We start from the raw sequence: 21,146 nt of genomic DNA, 5'->3' as shown, positions 1-21,146 counted from the left end.
ATTTGTCCCTGATTCATCTCGGAGATGGGCATAGTGCCCTCTTCCAGCTCAGGTCCACGGGACCTTCAAAGCACCCAGCACCCCTCATGAAGGTCATCCCATCCTGTTCACTCAACCCCGATGCTTTTCACATCAACCCCTAGAAACTCCTCATCTGTTCCAGACCATTCCAGCAGCTTCCTGTCTCTACTCTCCCCCACCAGGCCTTCTTCCAGCAATGCTGCTAGAATTAACCTCTAAGACAGAAGGCATTACTCATTTGGAAACCTTGCCTGGCTCCCTGACCTGTGCTCAGGCCACACTGCTGTTTGGGCAGAGCACAATGTGATCTTCCTGCTTTTGTACAGGCCTCTTCTGGGGTTGCCCCAAGGCCCGGCCCCTGACCCCAGTGCCCCCTCCTTCCTGGCGTCTTGTCTTCCCCACTGGGCCCCTGGGCTGGAGCAGATTTCACTGACAGACCCCTCAGGAGACCTGGTGGCCTCACTCTTCAAGAACAAGACACGTGTGGTCATCTCGGAAAAGTGCTGGATTGTAAGAAAAACACAATTCTATTTCTACTTAACGTGCCTTTACTTGGTGTCTTGCACATATATTCACACACAAACGTTCTTGCCTGGAACTCTTTATTCCAGAATAATGTTTCCGTGAAGCTCTGTGGTGCATGATAGAAATCTAGACTTACGGTTCAGGAGAGACATTTTCCTTCATGTATTTATGGTTGAAACCAGTGGGAAGGATCGAGACTCAACTGTCACAACCAGAGAACTTGGGCACTGAGCCAGGACCGAGAATGCAAGAGGCTACCAGCCCTGCACTCAGTGGGGACAAAAACAGCAGATCATACCTTGGAAGTGTGTTTCTGGCATTAGCATATAAAGTTCCAGCAGGTTCTTTCCCCTGTGAAATGTGGTGCTTGCACCAGCTCTGGGCCTGCACGCCAGCTGTGGATGTGCTGTGTCTGCCTGCGCCCACACTCAGCCCCCGCCCTCCCAAACCCATGTACATTTTGCCTTCAGTTAAGCCCTGCCCTCAGGCACACATAAAAGAAACCACTTCATTTGCGGAAACCAAGGCTGAGTTCCCAGAGTTTGTAGGACAAGACCCTCGCAGCCCTAAAGAGAAGAAAATGGACCAAAGGCAAATCACGAATAGAACTCTGGGAGTAAAGAGAAAAGGGTCTCCAAGTTGGAGGGAGGGATGTGGCTTCTCCAGGTCCTGGCCCCAAGGACTTCTCTGGAAGCAGCACCAGTTCTGAAGGGCAGCAGAAGAGCAGCCGTTCTCAGTCAGGGTCCGAGTCAGGGTCCGAGGAGAGCTGTGCCTCCATGGTCTCGCACATGGCGTCCTGCAGGGATGTGAGCTGACCCCGGGGACTCATCCCCATGGGCTGGATGACTCTGTGCCTGCGGGGAAAAGGCGTGCTAGGGACGGGGAGGGGCCTGGCGGGTGGGGCAGGGGTCCTGCTCACCCCTGGCTGCGACCTTCTGTTCCACCAAGCTGCTCCTGTTTACTGGGGAAGCCTGGGTGGGAACTGTTTCAGTCAGGCCTAAATTCTAACCGCTACCGAAGCTCTGAGACCTTAGGCAGTGTCTTAATTTCTCTGGACCTCAGTTTTCATCAACTGTAAAAATAGACATAATACTGATCTCAGTCCTAACCCCTGGCTAGAGAATTTCCTCCAAGACAGGTGATTTCAAACATGAGTAACGCAGCCCTGCCAGAACCTAAACCCCACTCTGGTCTCACTTCCTGCGGCTCGCAAGACAGGACGTGGGCCCTCCTCCTTCGTCCCGGCGCTGGGCCCCCGCTGCCAGGCCACGTACCTGGAGAGCCTGTCAAACATGGTCACCAGCTTCATGGCCTCGTGTTCCTTCTGTTCCTCCGTCATGCCCTCCGTGGGGTCGGGTGGCTTCTCCTCTACTCTCCCCGTCACGGGGTTTATGCTGTTTCACAAGAGAGGCCGCAAGGGAACGCATTAGAGACTTTCCAGGACAAAAGAGCGCTGTGTTGGGTGGGAGAAGTTCCTTATCTTCCTGCTTGGGCTTGTAATGGCAGGAAACCCATTTTCCTGGGTGCGGGTAAGGCGAGGCACCTGCAGAAGAGCCCTCCCTCCTGGAGCAGCAGGTAACCAGCTCCTGCCATCTGGACCACCTGGTCCCCCGCGCCGCTCGGCCCCCTTCAGCCCGTGTTCGCAACAAAACATCCTGATGTCAGAATACGTGTCACTTGGGAACAGCAGCCTGATTCTGTAAGGTCTCACCTGCTGGTCACCTGTCCTGCCCACCCTACGGGCCCAGATGGCTATGGGAATAGGAATGGGGGCCGAGTGAGGGCAGCCCGAGGATGCGGGGGGCACACACCTGGCCTTGGCTTCCTTGTACTCGTCTGTATCCGTGTCCTCGTCCTCCGAGTACTGGCCCTCAGGCCGGCCCCCTGCCATGAGGCCCCTAGCCGCCAGGAGGCCGGCAGCATTCCCGTAGCCTGTGTACTTGATGAATCGGGGCACTGAAGGGCAGGGCAGAGGTCAGCGTGCAAACGTGGCTGGGGGGGGCTGGGGAGGGGCGGGTGAGGGGCTGCCCCCCGACTCACCGCTCTCAGAGCACAAGACAAACAGGAACTCGGCGGCCACCCTCTTCACGTCGGTGTCCAGGTGCGTCATGAGGCGAACCAGCTTGTTCCGCAACAGCTCCCCCACCTCGGGCCGGGTCCTCACGTCCCGCAGCGGGGGCAGCACCTGGGGAGGTAGTCGTCCCTGAGCCCGGGCCTGGAACCACCAGGGTCTCTGACCAGGGCCTGGCCGCGGCCCCTCCGCCCCGTACCTGGGCCTTCAGGAACTTCCGGGCGGGGCGGTGCACGCGGGCACACTCCGTCAGCACGCTCAGCGCGGGGGCCACGCTCTCCTTCAGCCTGTGCGTCTGCAGAGGAGCCTCCGTCACTGGGCTGTGCCCATCTGACTCGAGGCCAGGGGAGCTAGGCACGTGCGCCACATGGTCCTGGCAGGAGGCGTTCGGGGCGAGGCCCGGCCACAGGGGCCCCAGCTGAGGGGCTAAGGGAGGGCAGTGGGTGTCTGTGTGAGCTTCGAAAAGCACAGGCGTGGACCCCAACTCGGGGCCATTCGCATGCCCTGCAACTTGAGGCCAATCACTCAACTGCTTTGAGCCTAACTTCCCTCCCTTTACACCAGAATGGTGGGGAAAACAGAGTGTTTCAAGCTGTTAGCAGACCAGCAGCACACAAGCCAGCTCCCAGCGCACGCAGGCAGCGTGGATTCCCCGGGGCTCTACTGAATCCTAGTCTGCCACACTCTTTAGCCCACATGGTATGTCTGCAAACTCCAGAGGGGCGGGTTAGAGCGCTGGCTGCTCAGCGCCCTGTGGTGCAGCCGCAGGAGTCAGGCAGCCTCTGGCTGGAAGGTCCCGCGGGTCCCCTTAGGGACGCCAAGGCACAGCGGATGTGCGTGACCAAGGGCTGCTCGCGCTCAGGGGCACTTCGAGTCTAGGGTCACAAGCAGGGACTACGGGTGGGCGGGCTTCTCAGGACCACTCGAAGACCCACAAAGAGATCTGAAAAATGAGTACTTGGCTAGACTCTGGAAACTCGTTTCCACGTACTTCTCAGGGAGGAGGCTCTGGCCTCCTGCGTGGCCGCACCACGGAGGAGCTGGAGCGTCCCCCGCCTCACACTGGGGAGCTGCTCTCCACTTCCCAGCGTGGACTACGAAAACCAGCGACCACAGCTGCTCGGGGAGGCCTGGACCACAGCCACAGCAGGTCCCCCTGCCCACCTGGTGCAGACGCTTCTCCAGGAAGCTCAGCAGAACGCCAATCACATCCATGTTCACTCCCAGGAACTCCAAAGAGCCTTCGTGGGGTTCCAGGGTGAGAAGAACGTCCAGACATTTGAGGGGCAAGTTCCCCAGGAGGTTCACTGTGTGCCTGGAGACAGATGAAAGGGGCACTTGGTAAATCCAATCCCCTAGCACAGGTACAACCCTTGCCACCGCCTGCTGGCGCCAGGATGATATGAACCAGCGTCAGGGGCCTCAGCAACAGCACCAGGTACCAGAGCTGAGGGGGGCACTCCCTGCAAACGCCCAACCTACCACACATCTGGGTCAAAGCAACGTAGTCAAAAATCAGAACCTGCCTACGCACAGGTCAGCAAGAATGGAAGTGAATAAGCACGCTGCCTTACAGATGCCATGCCATCCGTGACGCTACCCAAAGCCCACTGGCACGTTCCTGTCCCCGGACTCACAGCTCTTCTCCTAGCCGTGTACCGTAAGTGCTGGAGCTCCCCGGAAAGACACTGACGTCTGTCTCACCCAGATGAAAGAAGACTCTCTAGAGCTAGGAACCACCAGGTAGACCTGCGAGCAGAACGCCCCCCCCACCACAGGCACCACCCTCACCCGTGGAACTCCTCTGTGCGGTCTCCAGCAGCAGCAACCATCACGCAGTGCCGCAGAAGGGTCCCCAGCTGCCGGTAAAGGGCAGTGTCTTCCTGACCAAAGAGAAAGGGATTCCTGTGAGAGCAAGCCCCACTCGCCCCCACCGCTGCCAGCTGAGATTCTCCCGTCTGGCCCACTGCAAGACCACGTGCACTAACTACACACCTCCTCTACTGCACCCCTGGGTGCCTGTCCTCTCCCACGCGACTTTACGAGCACTCTCCTGACTAAGAACGTTGACGGATCCCCTGGAGCTGCTCTGCGCTTTAGGCCGATGCTCTCAGATGCATGGTGATGAATCTCTCACAGCCTCCCCGCACCAAACAGCCCTCCTGCCAAGCTGCAAGAGCCAGTTATGCTCTCCAACTCCCTGAGAAAACTTCCTTGAGGGCCCTGTCCCGGATGGGCATCTCCCTGCCTTCTCTTGACAGGCTAAGAGATCCTCCTGGTCTGACGTGGAGAAATTTGAAGGGACCTGGCAAAGCAGCACGTCCAAGAAACCTCCAAGCTGTTCTACCCCGCCCACAGGCTGCATCAGTCCTCACCTCATCCACTTCCCTCTTGATGGAGTCGAAGGTGATGTTGAAGAGCACTTTGAGGATCTCCATGGCGCGCTCAGTCTCCTGGGGAGGCAGGAGCTCAGGGGGCCTCTCTCCAGGGGTCATTCCCAGCGTCAGCTCCAGCGCTTCGGTCAGCAGGTGCACTCCCTGCAGCTCCTGAAACAGCTGCTGGCGCACGTCAGCGCGAAGTGCCGTTAGCAAGAAGAGGAGGCGCAAGTCGAAGAACTGCACGTCGTGCGGGAAGCTGCGCTGGCGGTACAGTCGCACTCGCTCTGCGAGCCTCACCACAAGCCCCGCCTCTGCCGCCAGCACCTGTGCCACGGGGCTGCTTAACACGAGGTTGCACAGGCATTTAAGGGACTCAAGCACAACATCCATGTCCAGGGGTTCGGGGACCGAGCCCGGGGAGGCGGAGATGCCAGCGTAGCAGGCCAGTGCCTGCAGGCTCCGGCGGCTGGTGAACGAGTCCAGGCAGCTGCGGTCCCTAGACAGGATGCGGACGCTCTGCAGCCAGATGGTGCGGCGGGAAGGTGGCAGGCCCGGCTCCAGGGCCGAAACCAGCAGCTCCGCCAGTCTCTGCGGGCAGGGAGAAGAGCGGTTCCACCAGGCTCCTCTACCTGGGCCACCCGTCCCTGCGCCTCTACCCTTCGGTGAGCACCCACCTTCCTGTCCTCCTGTTGGGCATCATCAAACGTGAAGCTCTGGCAGTTCTGCAAAGAGACCCAGAGGCTCGGAAGGCGCAGGCCCACCGCGGCAGAACCCGGGCTCCGTGGATAGGGACCTGAGGCCGCAGGCACCGCTCGGAACAGATGGCGCCCCAGCCCCACACACTAGCCCCCAGCAGCTCCTCAGAGACCCGGCGCTCCTCCCCGCCGCGCTCCCTTCCACCCTCAGCCCCTCGCCACGCTCGCCACTCACGCCCCCGCCGCCGGCCACGCGTGCGGACCCCACCCGGCCCCACCTCCTCCCTGCACGTCCCGCGTCCACAACTCCCGCTCACCTCCTGGTTGTATGCGCGCAGAGCCTCCATAACTACGTCCTCCTCCCCCGTCTCCACGGCATCCGCAACCGCCCGGGGCTCCATGGCGGCCCCGGGACCCGGCGCCGGGAAAGCGGGAAGCACCTCGCTTCTCGGTTCCGGGCCCGCGTCTGCCCGCCCCGCCCAGGCTCGGCGCACGGGGGTGGCCGCGACCGCGCTTGCGCAGCACCGCGGGGCAGGGCCTGGGAGGCGCGCGGGGGAGGCCGGGACCGGCTGTGAGCGCCGTAGTCTGGGCTGCGCGCGCCTTAAAGTGGCGAGCCCTGGAACAGCCCCCTAGGACTCGAAGGCTTTGCCGCCAAGTGAGCTTGGGTTTCAAGATCCGACTCGGTGATCGTCCGACCTCTGGGCCCGAATCGCCCCTGAACCGAGCGGTGAGCTTCGCTTCTTGGGCCGGAATTCCCTGTAGGAGAGGACCTCAGCCCCCCACCACTCCATCACACGAACACCAACACACCTCTTGATGCACAGAACGAATGAGATGTCCAGGAGAAAGACGAGGTGGAAAGGATTTTGCAACCCCGGGACCACTTGGTTTCTAAACAGGCGTTTTGAGTGCCTACTGCATGCGAGGAGCCGGGATGCGGGTGAACAGGACCCAAAGGTCCCTGCCTTCGTGCAGCTTATGTGCCAGAGGTGAAGACCAAGAAAAACGGGCAAACGAGACGACTTTAGGCATAGTGCTGTGATCGAATAAGAAAACGGGCTTGATGGACTGCAGGGAGACCTGAAGAAGTGCCATTTTTGCTGAGACCGGTTGGTAAGAAGTGAACCAGGAAATGATCTGAAAGAAGGTCATGGAAGGCAGAAGGAGTGGCCAGTGCAAAGGTGGGAATGGCCGTGGTGGGAGATAGAAACGTCATTGTTGTGGCTGAGAGAAGGGGAGAGTGGGGAGGGGAGGTCAGGATGAAGGCAAAGCCTGGTCATGTGCGGTGACTTCCTTGCTGTTTAAGCAGGCACACCTGCTGGTCTGGCCTGGACTCAGTTTACTACTTGAAAAGCAGAGATGATAAAAGTTCCCATTTCAGTGGATCGTCAGGAGGACTAAATGACACACAGCAAATGCTCCATTACGTTGGGTGTTAACTTACAGTCCATCCACTGGGCAAGAAGGCTTTGTTGAGCATCTACTTTGTGTCAGGCCCCTCGTCAGTGCCCGGGTGCAAAGTCAAGAAGCACTGGCTCCTACCGTCCCCACTCCCCTTACGCTCCCACTCCTCTTCCTGGATTCTTGTTCTCTTCGGAGTGCTTCACCCCTGCGACTTCTGCACTGCTCGCTCGTTCCAGGCACTTTCTAGGCACTGATCTCCACTTTGTCCCGCCGGCAGTAACTGGAGCCGGCCTTCGCACCGAGTCTGCTTCTTAGCCGCACCGCAGCCGGGGCGGGCCGGGTCGGGCCTCAGGACCCGGGCAGGGTCGCGGCGAGGAGCTTCTCTCGCCTGGGAAAGGGCCCGTGAGCTCTTCACAGTTAGGACCTGAAGCCGCCTTATGCGGGAATGGCTGCGGGAGTGTTTGTCGGCACCCTAATTGCCACTAAAGACACTAACCGCCCAGGGGTCTCAAGAGCAAAGGGCTCGCCCCACCCCCAAGCCAAGCTGTGAAAGAAACATCAGGTCCTTTCCTTCCCACTGCCGCACAACCGCGGCCTGGACCTCGGCCGGAAGTCGGAGGGCCTGAGGCGGAAGGGGCGGGACCGGAAGCCACTTCCGTGTGCCACGTCAGAGGAGGTTGTGGCCGAGCTGGCAACAGACCGCCGGGTCGGAGCTGGACGGGATGGCGGACTGGGCTCGGGGTGAGCGCGGGAGAGCCGAGGCGCATGGCGGCGGGGCCCGCCGGAACCGACGCCGCTGCCCGCAGGAGCCGCCTTTGCCTGCCCCCGCCCCGCTGGGTGGCCTCGTCGGGGAGACCCTGCGGGCGGGCGGAGACAGGGCGGGGCGGCGGAGGAGTCCCTGGGGCCCTGTGGGCGCTGCTGCCCAGCTGCTCCGTGAAGCTGCGGGGTCCGGAGGCCCGCAGTCCCCACCCCTGCGAGATGGTTCTGTCCGGGACCTCGGCCGGGCCGCCTGGTCGACGGGTCCCGGAGGCTAGCCCCCTCGGAGTGGGGGCTGCGCGTGATGAGAGGGCCCAAGCAGGCCGCGTAGGGACTCGGGCTCGGGGTGCCCTACTTGCCCCCTGGGAGCCCCTCTTCTCATCTGCCAAGTGGAATGCTGATGCTTGTTTCGCTGGGCTGTTGTGACCTTTAAGGAATGAATGGATACAAGGGGTTGGTAGGACACCAACGTCTCTAATTTTGGGGTCTGTACACATTCGTGGTTCTTAGGGCTGTGCTCCTATTAGATAAGTCTCATTGAGGCATCTGGGCCAAGGCAAACGTGCACTCTGAACTTTGGGGGAGGCAGTTGTCACCCACCTGATAGGATGGTAATTTTAGATCACCAGGCCCAGCCCCTGTCGTGGGCCAGGTCTCAGCAAACACCATGCTCTGGGTGTCATACAAGGCCCTGTGTGGGGTGCAGAAGTGAACAGACCTAGGCCCTGCTCTTGGGATCAGTCTCAAGCTTTGTTACTAAGGCTTTCCTAAGGCTTTACCAGAGTTCACTGGTTTTCTCTGCGAACAGGTTCTGTGTACGTGGCTGGTGGCATCCATGGAGGGATGGAGCGGGTTCTGTCACGGAAGGTCAGAAAGTGCTGGTTGGACTGAGCCCTTTGGAGGTGCCCACGCGTCCCAGCCCGGATGCGCACGCAGGACTTGTGCTCACGCACACTTGTTTCTACAGCCTGTCTTGTGTGCGGAGTCCACGTGCTGGATGCTGGGTTAGGGTGGGACCTGCTCAACAGACTCAGGAGGGCCCAGTACCTCCGGACACCCGACTGGGCCAGATGGGATTGGAGCGCGAGCCCTGAGGCCACAAAGGGCTGAGGTGCAGGTGTCCAGGGGATGCTCACCTCTGTCTTTTCTTGCAGCTCAGAGCCCCGGCGCTGTGGAGGAGGTTCTAGACCGGGATAACAAGCGGATGGCTGACAGCTTGGCCTCCAAGGTCACCAGGCTCAAATCGGTCAGTGGTGGTCCTCTCCTTTTGCCTGCACCTAGCGTCCTGGAGGGGGTGTCAGAGGGAGGGTGAAGACCTGGAAGGGTTTCAGGTAGTTCCGTCGTCCTTGTCCCGTCTGTGGCACACTCACCTGTGTGAGGCCCAGGTGGCATTTGGATCTCCTGATCTCTGCTGGTCTTGCTGGGGGTCAGGTGCTGTACACTGTGTTTGCCCTGGCCTGACCCTGCCTCTTCTGTGTTCTGACCAGCTGGCTCTGGACATTGATAGGGACGTGGAAGACCAGAACCAGTACCTGGACGGCATGGTAAGGGTCTGTGGTTTGCGAGTGTCACGGTCGCCTCTGCTTCCCACCACCTGCTGTGCGGGCCCCCACCTGTGTGTGTGTTGTGCAGTCGCCGCCCCTGTGAGATGATGATGGGATTCCTTTCTCAGGACACGGACTTCACGAGTGTGACGGGCCTCCTCACGGGGAGCGTGAAGCGCTTTTCCACAATGGCGCGGTCTGGGCGAGACAACCGGAAGCTTCTGTGTGGTATGGCCATGGGCCTGATTGTGGTCTTCTTCATCCTCTCCTACCTGCTGTCGAGGGCAAGGACGTGAGCCAGTGGGAGCTGGCTTCTGCCGGTGCCTCGGGCAAGCACGGTCCGCCTCTGCCTGGCGTCCTGGGCCAGAGGACTTAACGACAGAATACTCCTTTGAAACGATGATTGTGGCTTAGGAATCTTGTTCCTGTGTGGCTGGGAGCCTCTGACCCAGTGAGCTTGTGTTAGCTGGTCCCGTGTGTGCAAGGGGCCCATCTTCATGGGGTAGCCAAGGCCCACTTCCTCTGCCACCTTGGGTGCTAGAAGCCCCAGCAGAGTCAGGTCCAAGCAGAGCAGCTGGGAATCCTGGACACGGCCACCTGTGAGCAGCAGCTCTTACCCGGCCCTCGAGTTTCTGAACATCTCAAGGCTCTCCTACGCTGTTCTTGTCTGGATAAGGCCACGTCTGGTATTTGAGATGCCTGGAGCTGACACAGGAAGGGGGTGTGGCGGTGAACCTCAGATCATCGCTGTCACCTTCAACCGAGTGCTCTCAACCCAGAGGTGGCAGTTGCTCCTGCCCAGAGCTGCTGGCAATCCGCGGACCAGTGAGAGTCAAGGGTCCTGCCGAGAGGCCGCTTCCTGCCTTCCAGTCCCACAGCTGAAGCCCGACCCTCAGGGAAGGGCAGGGGTTGTGGATGGAGGAGGGAACTGCAGCCTTCGCTGAAAGCATGGGGCTCGCATTCTGGTGATCTCCCAGCCATGTATCCAGGTGCAGAAAGTGATATTTTCTCACGATTCAAGATCTATCCAGCACCAGAGATCTATTTGCAGGAGACCAGATCTCTAGAAACAAGTCCATCTGGCATTTCAGAGTCAGGCAGGGTGTGAGGAGGGACTTTTGTGGGTATAGACAGGAGGCTTCCAAGTAAGGACTCTTCATAGGATCTGTAGGTCAGTTTCTGAGGGTCAGCGGGCAGTTTCCACCAAGCCCGGCCCTTCCACTGCGGTGTCTGCCCACCTCTCCCTGGGCCCTCAGCGCCCACTTGGTCAGTCCCCTGCTCACTCGAACCTCGAACTGAACCACAGGCCCAGCCAGACCAGTGGCTTCTTACCCCACTGAGACCCCAGTATCCTTGTCATCACAAAAAACACTTGTAAAAAACGAATCATCGGCCGTGTGTCCTTCCCTGCCCTTGTTCCGACCTTCTGGTTTCCTGGTCGGCCCCGCTCACTCCCTGAGGACCGTTGGCCCCCTGTCCCCCTCCCCGCACGCTCCTGCCGTGCGTGACCACACGGCAGCCACAGCCCGGGGCCGATCGGCTCCTGCCGCCCCACGTTGCTAGTCTCGGGCCCTGGGCGCCTCGCCTCTGGTACTGCGGCTCCGGCTCCTCGTCCCCTTGCTCTCCACCCAGCAGGCCCGGCTGCTCCTCGCACGCTAGCCCGGGTGCCCTCTCCCTGCTGCTGTGCCTGTGACCTGAGCGCGCTGTCTCCCCGCCGTGTGTGCTTGTGTCTCCCCCGGTGAGACTGCCTTACTTGTCTCCGAGTCTCTGGGGCTTGGCTGTTTCCCTCTTCTCCTGGACGTTCCTTCACGGGCCTCTGTGGTCTTGCCTTGACGCCCCCCGTCCTGTGTACTGCGGCTTTGGCTTCGCCTGCTCACCTCACATGGAACCTTGTCACGGGGACTTGTCCTCTGGTCACCGAGCGCAATAGCTGCTGCCTGTGCAGTGTCTCCATCTGGTCGCCGCAGGCCCTGCAGATACGCCCAGGCCTGAGCTCCGTGGCCCCCACCTTTTCTGGGCCTGCTAACCTTGCTTCCTGAGAACGTGGCTCGGCCATGGCAACCATCCCCCCCCAGGTGCTTTTAGGTGGCGTGCCCCCTCGTCTTGCCAAGGCAGACCAGGAATTCAGAGTTTGCATTCAGGGTGGCACACCGGTTGCTGTGTTCTCTCCTCAGGTCTCTGTCTGTGCCTCCCCGCTTCTCCACCTCCACGGCTCTTTGCAGCCCTTCCAGCTATGTGGGGGTCTGGGTTTTAGTTTCTTTCTGGTTTGCCTTCTTGCTTCTTACTCTCATCGTGTTAGATGAACTCCTGAAGGGAGCATGGCAGCCCTGCTGCCGCCGTGTCAGCAGGGTTTCCTGTGGGGCCTTCACGCTCCTGCTCAGCCCTGTACACTGAGCACCTAATCCTGTGGGTAAGTGGGGTTTGCCGATGCTGATCCCGGAGACCATAAAACAGAAGGACTTGGAGCCTCCCTCTGTGCCAGGTGAGGATGAACTGCCAGGCTCTATCCCATAATTCAAGGACAAGACATTTAGCAATAAAAATTTGGAATAAACAGCTTCGTGATGAAGTAAACACATAGCCTTTGGTGTTTTCATTTCCTTGGGGGCTTCAGATAGTTTTGTCTGGAACTGACTCTGGTTCATAAACTGGCCGTGGGCACCAATGGTCTCGACTCTGCTTCTTTCCTTCTCCTGGGTCCCTTCTCCCCTCCTCACTCATCCCCTCAGGCGGGCAGACATGAGCTTGCCACTTCCTGCCGCTGGACCTTCCTTTGTGCAAGTTTCTGTGACTCAGATGGGGAAGATGATAGCATTACCTCATCAGGATTAAAGGAATAAACGTGAGGTATTTAGAATAAGTAGCCTGACACGGTCACAGCTGAGTGAGGGTCAGCAGCTGTACTGTGCTTTGTACAGCTGCAGTCCGCAATCCCACGGGGTGACAGGGCTGCCTGCCCAGGGCTAGGGTGAAGGTTAGACTTCATTCCTCAAGGCTGGCCTTGGACTCCAGGGCACCCTCTGGAAATGCGCCTCTTCATTCCAGCTCAGACACCCACTTCCCTGCCCAGATCTTATGCTTCCCGTATTACCTTTGATGTTTAACAGATCACCTTCAAATGTAGTCACTTAAAGTTGCAGTAATAGTTTACGTCTCATGGTTACTGCTGGAACTTGAGATGGGCACAGCGGAGACAGTTGTCTCTGCTCTAGGATGTTAAGGCCTCCTTTCAGAGACGAGAGGCTGGCGCTGCCACCTGCAGAAGGCTCACACGCGTCTGTAGGTCGTCGCTGGTGTGAGCTGAGGGCCCAGCGGGCTTCACCGTGTTGCCGTGTGCTGAGCTTCCTTACAACGTGGTGGCTCGTGTGAAGGCGAGCAAAGAGAGTAGGGACATCCAGGAAGAAGCTGTTTTCTTTGTATGTTGCACGGCCTGGCTTCAGAAGTCACGTAGCATCACTTTATTCAGGACGGCCACAGGCCCTACTCTAGATTCCAGGGCAGGGACACAGACCCCATCTCAGCAGGGGAGAGTCAGTCACACAAGGAGAGGACCACATGGGAGGGGACGAATGCAGGGGTGACCGTCTTTGGAGGCTGCAACAAAACGCGGAGGGCAGCGCTCAAGGCAGAACCAGAAGGGCAGGCATAGCAGCGTCCGGTGCTCCTGAGCCCTCCTCTCTGCTCAGACCCCAGGCCCTGGAAGCTAAGGTGGGACCCGACGTGGGCTGGCATGATCGCCTATGGGGGCCCCTTTCTGGAAAATCTTAATCCTCCCTCACGGCAAACCATTGCTAACGGAATCCGTGATTTATTGTATATCTGGGCACAGCAGGAAACACGTTTAGCAAATGGGAAAGCATAGAAAAAATAGCTGGTCACAATTGTCCAAGCAAGCATGCTCTGTCCTGCAGGGCCAGGCCGGCTGCAGCCCAGCTGGTAGAGGAGCCGCCCAAAGCCCTCAGCTCAGGGGATCTGTTGTTGGGGGCACGTGATGTGCAGAGGCTTGGCCTGACGGGTGGGGCGGAGCCAGGGCTATTCCACGTCCACCACCAGAGGTGTCATGTAGTCAGAATGTTTGATGCCAAAGGTGACGATGGGGGCGCAGGGCTTGGTCACTGTCACCTGGGAGAGGAGAGGCTGTGAGGAGTCGGCACCCCTGCCCCCACCCCGCAGGCTCTGCCCTCACTGGGGCCGGGGCTGCTGTACCCCCTAAGCCCCGGGCCACGGTGACCAGCAGGAGGTCCACACTGCCAGGCTTGGCCACGGAGCCTGGCATGTGGTGGCACTCAGCAGCACTCGCCGTCACCAGTGTCTGGGGAGCCCGCCGACTGGGCAAGGCTGGTGCGGAATGCACAGTGTTCTGGTGCTGCCTGGCCCCCGCGACCCTTGCAGGCTAACAGGCCCGCCCCCGCCTGACCCCTGCAGCCGTGTCGTGTCACCCCGCCCGTCCCCACCCCACCCCTCCGGGCTGTGCTCTTGCCAGACCTTCTCAGGGCTGTGGGCTCCTGGTCCTGGCTTGAGGGTCTTGTCCCCCGGGGGCTCCACTCGGGCAGCCATGGTGTACTGTGGAGCCTTGAACTTAGTCACCTGGACGTTGGTCTGGCGGTAGGCTGCGGGACCTGGGGTCTGGGAGGTGAAAGAGGTTCAGACAGGCTCGGCCTGCCAGGGCGTGCGACCCCAGAGGGCAGGGGCCGGCATCAGACAGTGGGTTTCAGGCCCCAAGTCACTGTGTGTCTGTGTGTCAGGGGACTCTTCTGTCTCCAAACGATGGCCACACCATGTGACAGTACCCCAGTGCTGTGGGGCCCTTCTCTATGTGGGATGTCACCTTCCCTTCAGCCTCGCTGTGGCAATGACACCCCAGTCTGTGCCAGCCCCAGACTTGTCCCTTCCATGAGTGTGAGAGAGGACTCTTCCCAGTTGGGGACTCAAGGACCTTGGGCTGGTGAGGTCAGCGGTGCTGTGATGCCACCTTGCCAGTCTCCCCAGGCTCCCCAAGCCCCCGGGTACACAAGCACCTCAGGGCCTTTGCACTGGCTGTTTCTGCAGCCAGAACCCTCCTCCCCAAAATACGTCCCAGCTTATTTTTCTCCTCTCCTCAGCTTCCTCCTGCATGCCACCCCATCTCAGACTGCCCCTCGCCCTTCAAGCAGCACCCCACACAGCCGTCCCTGTCCGCCTCTCCTCAGCACCATCAGTCTCCATGCCGAGGCTCAGCCTCTGCGTCCTCGTCCACTGTCTGCCCCTCCTCACCTCTGGGATGTAGGCCAGTGGCGGGGGGGACAGACGTGTGGCAGGCTCCGAGAGGATGAAGGAGCTGAGGGGCTTCGGGAGGATGGGGATCAGGCTGGTGGGTCCTAGGTTCTGGGGGAAGGGGCCCGATGGGCCATCTCTCTAGGGGCTAAGCAGTGCTCTGCCCCAGCCGGGCGACCCTTGCCTTGTACAGGTCGTCGCTGAAGCTGCCCAGCTTGCTGCGGCCCTTGATGGAGAAGGCGGGCTGGGAGGCCTTGCCGACAGTGTGAGGCCCCATCACCACGGGCAGCATGTAGGCAGCGGGGCCTGTGGGGGGCACAAGCACCGAGTCTCAGGCTGGACGGAATCCTGTGCCCAGAGTCTCCACCCCCATCAGGCCAGCCCCCCTCACCCGCCCTGCCCGGGATCCTCGACCCGGTCAGCCACGGGCCATCGGGGCTGCGGCGGACCTGGGGTGCTGTCCACTCGGAAGGTCTTGGTTCGGGCAGAAATGGAGTGGCTGGGCGCCAAGTCGAACACATGCTTGGTAGATTTCTCTGGAAAGTAGTCGCCTGGGGGTGGGGGGAGGAATGGTGTGGGTGCTGGGAGCAGACCATCCAACAGATCCAAACAGATGCCCGGCCCTGCTCAGGCAGTTCTAGGAAGACCCCCGACGTTGCAGGCGTGGGGCCTCTGGGCCCCAGTGAGTGGCGACTGGGATTGCGCAGGGGTGTCCACGATGGAAATGCTGGCTGCAGGGGTGGGGGGAGGCAGGGGCTGCTTTGAGAAGGAGGGCAAGTCTGACTTGGGCCTGGTGCGGTGACTTCGGCCAAGGAAGGCCCAGGTCAGAGTAGGGCACTAGGGTCTCAGAGGCTGCACTGGGGTCACAGCTCCACCTCCAGGCCTGATGGTACCCCTTCATGAGGAGAAAGGTGGGTCAGGAGGGTGAGGACGGCTGTACCCCTCACACCCTGGCCCCGCCAGGCCTGCAGTGGCCACCAGCAGGGTTGGGTGGGGCTGCGGCAGGCCAGAGTCCCTCACCAGGGCCGGGGGTCAGCGTGGTCTTAGTGCAGTAGCGCCCCAGGATGGAGTAGGCGGGGCCGAGGTCCTTGCCAGTCCTCAGTATCTTGGGGTTCACGCTGTAGCGGGGCCCCGGGGAGCAGTTCTCTGCCAGGAGCATGGGGGCCCCATGGAAGCTGTAGGCCGGTGCACGCAGCTTGTTGGGCGTGTGCTTCACAAAGCCTGTGGGGCAGGGGCTCTGAGCAGCTTGGAGCCAGACCCTGCCCTTCTCCCCCCGACCCCCCATTGACCCCAGAGGGGTTGATGGGCTGGGAGTCAGGGATGAGCCCTGGCCGTCCCTGGGCCCACCCCAGACCTGGCTCCTGCCCCCGCACTGCCCCCTCCCAGGCTCCCAAGCGCTTACCTGTGGTGGGTGGAATCAGGTACTTGGGTCCAGGGCTGCTGTAGAGGGCCATGATGGGTCCCCGGGGGCGATGGGGCCTCCAGGTGCCCACCCATACCTCCTGCGCCATGACTGGCTCTGTCCATGGATGGGAGGGTGACCAGGTGCCAGGAGGCCTGGGCCCTCCACCCCCAGCACTGCCTTTGCCCCCACTGAGGGGCAGAACTGCAGGCCGCAGCCTCCTCAGTGGGGTCTCGAGCTGAGGCCCAGACTTAAGAGCAGCGGGAGATTCTGCCGCACCAATCCGCTGAGCGGAGGAGCATCAGAGCCTGTGGGCAAGCCCGTGAGAGCGTCTCCTTCAGCGCTCATGGACCACCCGCAACGGCTCTAAGGGGGTCTGCGCAGGTTCTTCCTGCTCAGAGGACCCTGGGCATGACTGGGCAAGGAGCAGTGGGCAAAGGTGGGCAGCTTCTTGGATGAGACTGTGCCGTGGGGTGGGGAGGGGTCCGCTCTAGAGGGGCCCTCACCTCCTTAGTCCAGGAGCACTGCTCAGAGCAACCTACGGACCGAGCCTTCTCAGAGGCGATCCCGGCGCACCGGCCTCGGTGCCAGGGAGTTCCAGAAAAGGAGCATGGGGAGGAAGGCCTCTCCCTCTCTCTCCTCTCCCCCTGGGGGCTTCGAGAATTGGGGAAGGGTCCCGGCTCCTGAGTTCTAGAATGTGGCTCTGTGGGGTGGTGGGTTCTAGATCACTGTCTGTGTGATGGAGACAATGACCTCAGCCCGTGGGACCCACCCTCCCCACCGTGCCTGGCTCGGGACCCGGGACTTTGCTCCTCGTTGCAGGGTGCAGGCCAGAGGTGCAGAGGGCAGGAAGGGGACAGCCAGGTCCTGGGCTAGGACAGTGAGGCCATGGGGCCCAGAGCCAGAGTGGCCAAGGAGTAAGGTCCTTAGGGGCAGGGCTGAACCTCCTCAGTCCTGCCCCCGGGGAAGGACTGAGCTGGCGAAACTGAGGCACAAGAAGGTTCTGGCTGTTGGGGATCACGGGATCCAGGGAGCAGTAGGGTCTGCTCTGGTTTGGGGTGGGGGCAGCAGTTGGCATCGGAAGCTGCTGCTCTCCTGAGGGACCTTTCCCCGACCCTGCTCTCCCTCCTGCGCCATGCTGGCTGTGCCCACCCGTCGGACCCTGAGTGTCCTCATTAGCATGTTCTTCTTGGGGCTCCGGCCGGGGCTCCGTCTCTTTCCTTGGGTGACTTCTCAATCCCCTGGACCCGTGTCATGTGTATATTGTGCACATTTATTGTCTCAAGATGATGAGCACCCGCACCCAGCCCCTTCCGCCAGCCCTGGCCACTTCCTCTCTCTGGGGGCTCTTTGCCCCTCCCCGCTCTGAGCCCCTGCCCCCAGCCTCTGCCTCCGCAGGCCTTCTTGTGTCCTGATGCCCCCCTGCATCCACATGTCTTGCCTACCTGTCTGTCTTGCTTTGTCCGCCTGCCTACAAGGGCGTCTGCCTGGATTCCGTTGGTGGGTCTGCCCTCTATGTGGGGTTACTTATACGTGTGTGCTCGGCTCACATGACCCTATGTGTGCGCCTGTAGTTGTGTGCCTGAGGCTGGGGAGAGACAGGAGCCAGAGCCTGAGCCGCAGGGGGCTTTATTGACTGGATGGCTTGAGGATAAATTCATGCATAGGGAAGTGGTAGGGGTGTCGTCGTCATGGTTGCTTGTGCGGCTGGTCCTCCGGCTGCTTGGAGCCACATCTGGGGTCCACTAGGCATCGTCCTGACTGCCCAGGGCTTGCCCCTGGAAGGCAGACACGTGTGGGCCAAGAGGCCTGGGGTTCCCGTGCCCGGTGATCAGTAACTAGAGAGCCACAGCTCCATCAGGCAAGCAGGCCCAGGCCAGCCTCTGGGGGGATGGTGGGCTCTGGCACATTGCCGCCAGGCCCCTCCCAGCAGCTGGGGAAGCGGGGTGTGCGCATGTGTGTTTGCATTCGTGTGTGTGTCAGGTGTGAGCGTGTGCGGATGCATGTATGTGCATGTGGGGGGCGGCTGAGGGCTGCTCTGCAGGCAGTGAGGTCTGGGATGCCCACGCCTGCTGGCTGAGGCAGGTCAGGGTGTCTGTGGGGTGCTGGGGTACGGGGTTGCTGCACTGGGTGGGTGATGAGGGGCTGTGGCATTTGGTGGAGGGCCTGAGGGGTAGGACTGTGGGGGCTGCTAGGGCTGCAGGCCTTTAGGGAATGGGGTGCCCCCCTGGCCACGGTACCGGCAGCTTGACCAGCTCCGCCTTGTGCATGGGCTGCAGGCCATCTATGCAGGACTTGAGCTCGGTCACCGCTGCCTTGGCATCTGCGCTGACGTCGTACTTGCCCAGGGGCCCCTCATAGAGCTCCTCTGCGGACCCCACCAGCAGCGTTTGCAGGAAGTCGATGAAAGACTCGTTGTGGTCCTCCCCCATGGCCAGCCCTGCGTTGGGGTGAGATGAGGCCAGGCCAGGGCTCCACCCGCAGACCTCCCACCTCTAACCGCAGCCGCCTCCAGACTTTCCCCATCAATGTCCACCTCACCTGCCCCAGATCTTCCTCCAAAACATCCCCCCAGCTCCACCTGCCCGCAGACCCCTCCCGTCACCCTAGCGTCAGCTGCCTCTTTCCGCCCTGGGTTCCCTAGCGTCACTGAGGAAGGAAAGCCAAGCCTCTGACTCAGTGGGAATTTCCCCTCCGTGTGAGGTTGGCTGACCTGGAGCTTGGATCGGGGTCAGGGTCAGCCTGGGCTGGGCTGGGTTGGTGACATTGCGATTGGTGGTGACACAGGGGCTCGGAGAGAGGTTGAGCTGGGCTGGGGTTGGGGTAGGGTTTCCTGGGGACTGGGGTCGCCGAGGGCACCAGGGTCATTGCCCACGTCTCTGTTCTGTGATGGAGGTGGGTTGGGGTGCCCGGGAAGGTGGGCGCCAATCACCGCTGGGCCCAGTGCCTGGATTTCTAGCTTCCCATGTTCCCGCCCGTTTCCCCCCGACACCAGCCCCCCGAATGTGCTGGGAGCACCTGTCAGTGCACAGACTCAGCACAGGTGCAGAGCAGGGTGAGTGCCAGTAGCAGGAGGGTGCTGCTGCCCTTCGCGGCGGAAGCGGAGGTTCCTCAGGAGCTGCCGTGGCCTGCTTTATGCCTCCCAGGCACCTGTCCTGGGGGCGGGTCCGACCTGCGCATCAGGACCCGGCCACGGCAGCCGAGGGTGTGTCCTCTCCCCCTGCCCTGCAGCGGGTGCCAGGCAGCAAGGGGCCTGGGGTGCTGTGCGAGGGGTGCTTGGCAGACGTTTGGGGCGAGTGGACAGAGGCTAGGGGGCGACGTGAGCCTGGTCAGCAAGGAAGGGTGGTGTGCCTGGGGATGCTGAGGGCCTCTGGCCTCGCTTGGCTGTGGCTGAGAGGGCCCGGCTCTTGGGCGAGGCCCAGGCCTTTCTTTTGGGGTAGGAATCCCCCCTCCACTCAGCGTGCTTTGTGGGCCAGCGCTGGGCTCTGATCCCCGAGACAGCCTGGAGGTCTCCCCTGGGGCAGGGGTGGGGGACTTCCTGGCGTCTGCAGATCTGGGCGGTAGGAGGTGGGCCCAGGGCCACGGAAGGCCCGAAGTGGGCAGCAGCCTCCAGGGGATGGAGGGTGGGCCCGAGAGTGACTGAGGGGCGAGGAGCTGGGCCGTCTCTGGGACCTGGTGGGATTACCCGGTCACTTGCACGAAGTGAGGAGGGGCTGCGGTCTGACTCAGCTTCCTTCTGTGGTCATCCAGCCTGGGGAAAGTCTAGGATCTGGGGGAGGCAGTCCAGTGCTATGATGGAGGAAGAGGGCTGCAGCACCTGGGCCCATAACCAGACCGCCCCCAGAGCAGTGCTGCAGTCCGGGCCCTTGCGTCATGGGCCCTCTTCACCTGTCCCATGCTGCCACCTGGTGGCCAATGGCATCCTGCAGGACAGGCCCACTCGCCACAGGGTCCCTGTGAGGATCCAGGGTTTCAGGCCCTGCCTGGCCCCCGGGGGCTCCTCATTCAGTACTGACATCTCCAGATCAACCTTGTCCGGATTGGTTACGCGGCCTCTGCTTGTCACCCTGCCCCTCACTTGCCCCCAGCTGCCCCCGAGTCCATCACAGACCCCAGACCCTTGTCCTGTGTCCTCTGGGCACTCGGAGCTTCTCATCCACTTGGGCGTCTGTTTATAACAAATAGTCTGTAGTCCCCTTTGCTAGCATGTAATGAAATCCATGGATGATACAACTTACTTATACTCATAATTCCAAGAACATAGGAGAAATAACTTGTATTGAGGTCATCTGTAACAAAACAATGTGGCTTCATGGGTGAGACTGCTTCCGGCAAATTTGAGCCCCTCCCCGTCCCCAAAGGCCCAAGGGGTTCTGGTCAGTGGGACAGGCCTTGCTCTGATTGTGCTTTGATGGACCCATCATCTTCTTTAACTTAGTGGTCCTCTGGCTGCTTGCTGGGTCACCTGGAGAGTTGTTTAAAGGTGCTGTCCCTGGGCTGTGACATAGTCCAGACCCATGGAAGCAGGGTCCCGGGGGCAGGGCCTGGATATTTGCCCTTCTGAATCCCTCCGGCCCCAGTGGAGACCGTCCGCCCAGCATTTATTCCCCTTCCTCTGCACTTTTCTCCCAGTCTGCAGAGTGCTGTGTATTGGTTTGATATGATTTCAAATGCACTTTTTAATGACTTGAGTGAAGTTGTTTTAATCCACCTGCTTATGACAAAGACCAAAAACAGTTTTTTTGGGAAGAAAAGTTGTTTTGATTTAAGAATGAAGTGAGCTGTGTCAGGGTCACTCCCTAGCAACAGGACACTGGATGCCGGCTCCTGGTTGGTTAAGCCGAATCTCTCGAGAATCTCACCTCGACTAAATGTGGACTTTATTCCTGTCATCTCCCCTTGTGTGGGACAACAGTGTAATTAATCTGTCGTTTGTTTGGATTATGTTATTTCTTTATTGGCTTATTATAAAGAGATATTATCCTGTATGCTATTGGCTTGAGCAATTATTGTAACTCCCGCCGTGAACCTGTGTTGAATAAACTATTGGCAAAGACAGTCTCAGTCACTGAGCGTGATCTGCCGCCCCCTCCCGCA

The 21,146-nt window shown here is 60.5% G+C and overlaps 4 protein-coding genes across 8 annotated transcripts; 1 reads left to right on the top strand and 3 right to left on the bottom strand.

Moving 5' to 3' along the window:
* Window positions 1-546: 546 nt before the first annotated feature.
* On the bottom strand, window positions 547-6,494 carry RIC8A (RIC8 guanine nucleotide exchange factor A). Of its 2 annotated transcripts, none has more exons than XM_082341700.1 (10): window positions 6,008-6,494; window positions 5,670-5,717; window positions 4,993-5,583; window positions 4,409-4,500; window positions 3,782-3,932; window positions 2,817-2,912; window positions 2,587-2,731; window positions 2,358-2,502; window positions 1,821-1,940; window positions 547-1,400 (listed from the first exon to the last, which is right to left on the bottom strand). In XM_082341700.1, exons 1-10 carry the CDS (start codon window positions 6,089-6,091, stop codon window positions 1,280-1,282), a joined length of 1,593 nt encoding a protein of 530 aa, XP_082197826.1. In that variant the 5' UTR covers window positions 6,092-6,494; the 3' UTR covers window positions 547-1,279. The 2 variants fall into 2 exon arrangements, with proteins under 2 accessions (XP_082197826.1, XP_082197827.1); XM_082341701.1 differs by lacking the exon at window positions 547-1,400 and adding an exon at window positions 1,417-1,618.
* A 6-nt stretch (window positions 6,495-6,500) lies between these two features.
* On the top strand, window positions 6,501-11,968 carry BET1L (Bet1 golgi vesicular membrane trafficking protein like). 3 transcript variants are annotated; one of them, XM_082341712.1, is made up of 4 exons: window positions 6,501-6,871; window positions 9,005-9,096; window positions 9,338-9,394; window positions 9,523-11,968. In XM_082341712.1, the coding sequence occupies exons 1-4, from the start codon at window positions 6,841-6,843 to the stop codon at window positions 9,688-9,690; spliced, it is 348 nt and encodes a 115-aa protein (XP_082197838.1). In that variant the 5' UTR covers window positions 6,501-6,840; the 3' UTR covers window positions 9,691-11,968. The 3 variants fall into 3 exon arrangements, with proteins under 3 accessions (XP_082197838.1, XP_082197839.1, XP_082197840.1); XM_082341713.1 differs by having other exon boundaries at window positions 6,501-7,835; XM_082341714.1 differs by lacking the exon at window positions 6,501-6,871 and adding an exon at window positions 7,855-8,303.
* Window positions 11,969-13,426: 1,458 nt separating this feature from the next.
* Window positions 13,427-16,173, bottom strand: CIMAP1A (ciliary microtubule associated protein 1A; the record flags this gene model as incomplete). 2 transcript variants are annotated; one of them, XM_082340965.1, is made up of 6 exons in its annotated part: window positions 16,050-16,173; window positions 15,668-15,868; window positions 15,097-15,198; window positions 14,832-14,953; window positions 13,880-14,020; window positions 13,427-13,516 (listed from the first exon to the last, which is right to left on the bottom strand). In XM_082340965.1, exons 1-6 carry the CDS (start codon window positions 16,156-16,158, stop codon window positions 13,427-13,429), a joined length of 765 nt encoding a protein of 254 aa, XP_082197091.1. In that variant the 5' UTR covers window positions 16,159-16,173. The 2 variants fall into 2 exon arrangements, with proteins under 2 accessions (XP_082197091.1, XP_082197092.1); XM_082340966.1 differs by lacking the exon at window positions 13,880-14,020.
* A 12-nt stretch (window positions 16,174-16,185) lies between these two features.
* On the bottom strand, window positions 16,186-18,671 carry SCGB1C1 (secretoglobin family 1C member 1). The gene has a single exon (XM_082340967.1). The coding sequence runs from the start codon at window positions 18,479-18,481 to the stop codon at window positions 18,257-18,259; it is 225 nt and encodes a 74-aa protein (XP_082197093.1). The 5' UTR covers window positions 18,482-18,671; the 3' UTR covers window positions 16,186-18,256.
* Window positions 18,672-21,146: the final 2,475 nt, after the last annotated feature.

This window comes from Balaenoptera borealis, assembly GCF_965194805.1.
Source record: "Balaenoptera borealis genome assembly, chromosome: 11".
Classification (NCBI taxonomy): domain Eukaryota; kingdom Metazoa; phylum Chordata; class Mammalia; order Artiodactyla; family Balaenopteridae; genus Balaenoptera; species Balaenoptera borealis.
The sequence above is the reverse complement of the archived record's forward strand: the minus strand, read 5'-3'. Positions and strand labels throughout refer to the sequence as shown.

Bases quoted from the DNA above. Each gene is read 5' to 3' on its own strand.
- SCGB1C1 (XM_082340967.1), bottom strand. From the start codon at position 18,481: ATGGGGGAGGACCACAACGAGTCTTTCATCGACTTCCTGCAAACGCTG.
- BET1L (XM_082341712.1), top strand. From the start codon at position 6,841: ATGGAAGGCAGAAGGAGTGGCCAGTGCAAAG. The intron at 6,872-9,004 runs GTGGGAATGGCC...CTTTTCTTGCAG, and splicing joins AAGGAGTGGCCAGTGCAAAG to CTCAGAGCCCCGGCGCTGTG. The intron at 9,097-9,337 runs GTCAGTGGTGGT...TGTTCTGACCAG, and splicing joins AGGTCACCAGGCTCAAATCG to CTGGCTCTGGACATTGATAG.
- RIC8A (XM_082341700.1), bottom strand. From the start codon at position 6,091: ATGGAGCCCCGGGCGGTTGCGGATGCCGTGGAGACGGGGGAGGAGGAC. The intron at 5,584-5,669 runs GTGGGTGCTCAC...CCCTGCCCGCAG, and splicing joins CCCAACAGGAGGACAGGAAG to AGACTGGCGGAGCTGCTGGT. The intron at 4,501-4,992 runs GTGAGGACTGAT...CTCTTTGGTCAG, and splicing joins TCAAGAGGGAAGTGGATGAG to GAAGACACTGCCCTTTACCG.